The 6,199-nt window shown below is 40.3% G+C and overlaps 2 protein-coding genes across 2 annotated transcripts; one reads left to right on the top strand and one right to left on the bottom strand.

Moving 5' to 3' along the window:
• Positions 1-1,302: 1,302 nt before the first annotated feature.
• On the bottom strand, positions 1,303-3,302 carry LOC136260496 (uncharacterized). Its single transcript, XM_066054235.1, has 5 exons — positions 2,881-3,302; positions 2,553-2,828; positions 2,229-2,417; positions 1,860-1,970; positions 1,303-1,762 (listed from the first exon to the last, which is right to left on the bottom strand). The coding sequence occupies exons 1-5, from the start codon at positions 3,262-3,264 to the stop codon at positions 1,547-1,549; spliced, it is 1,176 nt and encodes a 391-aa protein (XP_065910307.1). The 5' UTR covers positions 3,265-3,302; the 3' UTR covers positions 1,303-1,546.
• A 54-nt stretch (positions 3,303-3,356) lies between these two features.
• Positions 3,357-4,741, top strand: LOC136260497 (probable serine/threonine-protein kinase drkA). The gene is made up of 2 exons (XM_066054236.1): positions 3,357-3,488; positions 3,538-4,741. Exons 1-2 carry the CDS (start codon positions 3,459-3,461, stop codon positions 4,681-4,683), a joined length of 1,176 nt encoding a protein of 391 aa, XP_065910308.1. The 5' UTR covers positions 3,357-3,458; the 3' UTR covers positions 4,684-4,741.
• Positions 4,742-6,199: the final 1,458 nt, after the last annotated feature.

Here is a 6,199-nt window from a genome sequence, read left to right as displayed (position 1 = left end):
CATGTGTTGACTAACTATAGGTCATGCATTAAACCAGCTAATCAAGCCATGAAAAACTTGGTTAGTGTGGTTATTTGATTGAAGGGACAGGTGGGCTTACCATCCCATCTGTTCTACTCTAAATAGTTCATGGTGTTATAGCTGAATTGCTTCCGCTCCTACATACACATTATCACTGATGGTGCTGTAATTATTCAGTAGTTCCTATAATGAATTATGTTACCTGTATTACTCTTCCACACTAGCAGGACATGCACTATTGCACAGTCAATCATCCACAATGTGACATTCTTGTCAGGGAAGGCTGTACATAACTGACCAAAGGCTAGGGGTTGGCAATATCTTCAAAAACAATTATCTTTTTTTTGGCACATAATGTCCCTTGAATAACTCGTATAACATATCAATGTCCAATTTTCAAATTCCAAGAATGCTGATTTATTTCATAGTAGCTGATTGTCAATACCTAGTATTGTATGCCTGAACTGTACCATGTTTAATTTATACAATATGTTGCCTAGGTAACAGTGACTATAACACATTGTGCTTGTTACAGTGTATCTTGCTATCATTTTTGTGTATCAATATCAGTAAAATATTGAGTTTCTCTATATTATTGAAATATTTCCCACCCCTGGGAGGGTCTTGGTTTTGCATATAAAAGGTCATTCCAAAATGTTGCAGTACCTACTGGAAAGATCAGTGCATTCTTGATGATTCACAACTACTCAGTCTGTTCATTAACCACCTAGTGTATTGAAACTTGGCTTGCAATCTGGTTATTGGTAGAGTTCCTAAATTCTCACCTAGTGAGCAATATCTGTATTATTCCACCACTAATGCTGTAAAGTTCAATTGTGGCTTCACACCTTCATGGTTACACATAGCATCCAAGTAGCTGGAATGGCTCCATTGGAGGGAATTGCAATACTTAGTCAATGTACACATAACAGGATAGGTAGTGTGGTTTGTGGGACAAATGTTATAAAGTGGGGAATTTAGTAAGTTATGTAGTTGTGGTAATTGTTGGTCCCAAAACACACACCCACATGGGAATTAAACTTCTTTGAAATCCTTCAATACTGCAGGTGATTTTTGTGCCATTCAATGATTGACTGCTACACAAAAATGACACATTGTGGCAAGTGGTAGTGGTTCTCACTCTTTAAGTCAATGATCACAAAGTGTTATATCAGCAGTCACTGCTGGTGACTCAGACACTGTTAGATCATTATCAAGTCATCATGAAGGGAAATTCCAGTAAGCTTACCCTGACATTATACAGTATGGTGGCTTCACTGATTGCACACACAGTGTAAATATACAAAACAATTAACCACACATGCAAGTCAATATATACACCCTTTATATTGTCATGCACATACAGCTTCACTCGTGATAAATACAAATAGCAAATGCTAGACTGTCAATCATCTATATACAAGTTACAGATTAAGTGATCGATGGTGAAACTTCAATCAATTTAGCGATCATTTTGTGATCGTCATATGATTGATGACAATACTGCCTCTCCTCCCTAATCATGTCATAGTCTATTGTTAGCAGTACAATTCTCCATGTGTTCTAGGAATTTATCCAATGGGATCTCCTGATTGCATGCAGTGCAGGGGATCACATGAGGTGAAAGGGCATGGCTAGTGACTGCAAAATCATGACTATTAAGTTGAGTAACTCCGGTAACCTGTTCGTCACGACGACTGCTTGTAGGGAGATGTTTGTCATGTTCAACATCACTGGCATGCTGAAACAAGACAGAAAACAAGCTTGTTAGCAATTGCATACAGTACTATGGTTATATTAAGCACTGCTAAATTAATTTCCTAGCTCACACAGCTTACCATTGGGGCTCTGGCAACATGACCAGGAGGTTTCTGTGATGAACGGCTAGTACTCTTTGGCTTAGCAGTGGATGTGGTGGCAGTCTTTGGTGGGTAAACAATGTCTGATATCTACAGATAATGATGGACATGAGTTAACTACAGCAGTGAGTTCATAATCTTATTTAGTCTTGATGTCATACAGGGGAATATATTGTACAGTATAATAATCCCTACTAGGCCACTAATCATCACTTTTGGTCAAAGAAACCACAAAACAATCATATCTCAAATATTTCACAGTTAAACTATCACTATCACTATGTAGGGATATAAAAAGTAGTCACAAAGTATCCATTCACACAAATTCTATCCCACAATTTATTGTACCTGAGCAAATGCAGTTCTCATTCGTTCACATTGACTCTCCAATGTCTTTATGGCATCTGCTTGTTGTTTCTTTTCTGTCTCGTGAGCACGCCTCTGTTTGTCAAGCTCATGGTAATACCGATTCCTCTCCAGTCGATATCTCTCCTTTGTCTTCTTCACCTCCTCCACCTCCCTGCTGTTATTGTCAAACTATGAAACAAAACAAGTGTCAGGTTATAATATCATTGATAGCTACAACTTTCTATTTCAACCAAAAGAAGTCCCGTTGTCTGTACTAGTTTTCTATTTCACTACACAAAAACTCCCTGCTATTGTATCACTTACCGCTTGTTGTAGTTCAGCCATCGTGTCTGTAATATCATCGTCTGTGTTGGTGCGTTGACGGAGTCGTTGTAGCTCCCGTCTTAAAGACATTAATTCTTGCCGTTCTTCTTTCATAGTCTGCTCTAGCAGGTTGTATTTCCCTCGTAGTACTTCAAAGTTATTTCTCTCCATCTTTGCCCTTTCTTCTAACTCTTTCTCACGCGCACTTGGTGCCATTTTGCTCTGAGATAACAAATCATCGTAATCTTGTGCCCAGCGCTGATTGGCCAGTCGGAACTGTTGAACAACACATCAAATAGACCTAACAACTACCTAGTTACCCTCATACCTGTTCATTTTCTTTTTGTAGCTTAACCTGTCGCTTTTGTATATCCACAACTTGCTGCTCTAATTCTTCCTCGCGTCTACTCGGTCTTCTCTGTACTGTGCCTTGACCATCATTGTACGCCTGTTGGTACACTACTAGCGTGTCCTGGTTAGCCGCGGACTGTAACACCAGTACAAAAACTAGCAATACCAAGTTCACATCGCCCAACTGTTCGCGAATAATAACCGACAACCTCTCCTGACTAACCGAGTCTTCTTGGTACTCGCCTGGACGTAGAAAAATTAGCCGCGTAGCTGACGGATTGATTTGCTCCTTCAACCTCTGAAGCGTTTGGAAGAATATCCTGTAAGCATTATCGCCACATTTATCGAAACCTAGTTCCATTGCTTTTGAACGTCGAATGCGCACTCAGCAGACACATACTATATTTAATTACGCTCAATTACGTAAACCAAATTTTATCTGGTACTTTCCGGAAAATTATCGGAAATGGTGAAGCGGAGTTAATACAAAAAAAAAAATAAAAATGCGATCAGCATTTTTGCGAGTGCATGTGTTGATTTAGAAATTACTAGACGATGGCCGAAGGATCTCCGACATCAATTCAGGTTCGTGATATGTTTGATTAAAACCATTTCAGGATTAGGGTTCATTTAGGTTAATCAACGGAAGATTACAGAACAAGTGTCTAGCTTGGGTACAGGACTAGCGACACTACAGAAAGCATTAGAAGCACTAACAATTGAGGTAGGAACATCCCAGGATGCGCTACATACAAGGAGTGCGCGAGTGGACCGACTAGAAGATGAGGTGCGAGGGTACAAAGAGAGCGTGGGCGGGAAGATCAGTTCGCAAGAGAAACGAACTGCAACCATGGAGCAAAGGTTGACAAAACTGGAACAAACAGTGGGTAATTGTGAGAAAGAGAATTGTCAGCTACAAAGTGAGCTACAGGCACAAGCAGATACAATTCAACGACTGCGGGCTGAAGTGACCAGTCTTCATGCCATGCTGCAGTTGGTGCAACCAAACTGGATCATAAGTGCTGAGGAGATCATTATCGGTGACCATGAGTTAGGCAGAGGGTCATGGGGTTATGTCAGAGAAGCAACATTTAGAGGCCGCACTGTGGCAGCAAAGTGTTCCCACACAGAAATTATCTCAGTGTACAATAGTCGATTGTTCCACAGGGAAATGGTAATAGCATCACAGTGCCGCCACCCTAACCTGCTGCAGTTTATTGGAGCCACCCTACAAGGCAACCCGATAATAATTACAGAATTGATGGAGACCAGCTTGAGATCATTACTACAACAACAGGCACTTGAGCACCATCATATACTGCCAATATGTCGTGATGTAGCCATGGCAATAAATTACCTTCATAACCTAACTCCTGATCCAGTAATCCATCGAGACGTCAGTAGCTCTAACGTGTTGTTAAACTCCTTGCCGCTGCCAGCTGGAGGATGGTTGGCCAAGTTATCTGACTATGGTTCTGCTAACTTTGCCTGGAGAAGTCATACTATCGGACCTGGATGTCCTACATATGCTGCACCTGAAGCTTCTTCTGTTGTCAACCACACCCCCAAGATGGATGTGTACAGTTATGGTGTACTGTTGTTAGAGGTGTGTACGGGGGAACTCCCTGACTATCCTTCCATGGCAGGAATATTAGCTGCACCAAATTGGGAGCCGCCACGCTCTCATTTGATACAGGTGATTAAAGATTCTGTCAAGTTGAATTACCAGGAGCGACCTACAATGCAGTTTATTTTAGACCATATTAGTAGAGCACTGTAAATATCATATCTAGGAGTGTATTTTTATATATTTTTATTATGGAAACAATTTTACGGAAGATTGGTGATATTTAATATATTACAGAATGGAGTTGTGTAATATAGACAGGACAACCATCCGCTGAACTAGATGTGACCTTCCAGTGTTTGTACACTGCACTGGGACTATACTAAATTCCAGCATTTTGTGACCATTTGAAAGTGCCATCATTATTGGAGCGTCCTGATTCCAGATATTTTTCTACTTACAAACAACAATGGCTACATTTCCTGTACAGCCATTCTTGCTCTTAACAAAGTCACAATTTGTGCCAGTAATTGCTTTAACAACACCCAGTGCACTGACTGGCCAGTGGCATGCATGGCTATAGTGGTTGACTACTTGGGAAAATACACTTTATGGTATAGAATCCTGCATGTTGCCATTCAAGATTTCTCTGACAGCATGCACCAAGCTTCTATATGTTATAATATCATTTTTGATATATATATATAATATTATATACTTGGAACTCACACTCTCAGTAAGTGTAGTGAATTCTCTAATAGAGCATTTGTATATAAAAAAAGAAACTTATGACTTATTTTATTTGCTATTATGCTATCAGTCTAAAATATTCCGCACAGTACATAATCTGAACCATGCATAGGCTTTGTAATCCATGTAGGCGTAATTTGCAATTGTGCATGCATGTTGTTAATGTCATGTTCAGATAGAAAGCATCACTGATTGTGGAAAACTGCCACATGCAAGGACAACTGAAATTATGAATTTGCAGACATATACATATATGCACACGATGCCCACACAACCAGGCAAAATCGCACAAAATAACCCTTAATTTTGCTGCCATGTAAAGCCACACATGCACACTTGAAAGACTGACACTGGTGCATTACTGGGTGAAAGTGTATATTATGCATGTGGATACCCAAGTCTCTCCTGAACTAGGTGAAACATGGACAGTTGCAATTGGCATTTGCTACACTGAATGTACTTGTTGCATGCTGCATGACATAGCTGAGTAAGCTGCATTTTTTCCCCTTACTTTGGCCCTTTTCCATTACACCTTATCAGTCATTAAGTCAGTCACTATGTCAAGTCAATAAGTCTGAGTCCTTGAAATTAGGTTATAGGTAACTGCCATGATTCTAAGGCTGCAGCACATGTTGCTGTCAGACCTTCAGTGCTGGTCACTGTAAAGTGTTAATACTTTAGGTCTAAGGAAGAAAATCCATCCCTCCTGGAGGAAGACTGCATGAGTGTGGCCCCGACTAGACATTGGGTGACCTGCAGTTCGAATCCTGGGGTTGGAGGGATTTTTTTTCTTACTACACACACACACACACACACACACACACACACACACACACACACACAGAGTGTGTCTGCAGGACACACCAAAAATGTCACAATATACATACCATGTGCAAGTATGTATATATTGCAACATTTTTGGTGTGTCAGACACACTTCAAGTACATACAAGTGCACTATATACTGACAGCCTTTCAAT

Source organism: Dysidea avara, chromosome 7 (assembly GCF_963678975.1).
Source record: "Dysidea avara chromosome 7, odDysAvar1.4, whole genome shotgun sequence".
Lineage (NCBI taxonomy): Eukaryota > Metazoa > Porifera > Demospongiae > Dictyoceratida > Dysideidae > Dysidea > Dysidea avara.
Note: the sequence above shows the minus strand (reverse complement) of the source record. Positions and strands in the feature narration are given on the sequence as shown.

Coding starts and splice junctions, on each gene's coding strand:
- LOC136260496 (XM_066054235.1), bottom strand. CDS start 3,264: ATGGAACTAGGTTTCGATAAATGTGGCGATAATGCTTACAGGATATTC. Junction 2,418..2,552: donor TGGCTGAACTACAACAAGCG/GTAAGTGATACA, acceptor TTTGTTTCATAG/TTTGACAATAACAGCAGGGA. Junction 1,763..1,859: donor ATGTTGCCAGAGCCCCAATG/GTAAGCTGTGTG, acceptor GTCTTGTTTCAG/CATGCCAGTGATGTTGAACA.
- LOC136260497 (XM_066054236.1), top strand. CDS start 3,459: ATGGCCGAAGGATCTCCGACATCAATTCAG. Junction 3,489..3,537: donor GATCTCCGACATCAATTCAG/GTTCGTGATATG, acceptor GGGTTCATTTAG/GTTAATCAACGGAAGATTAC.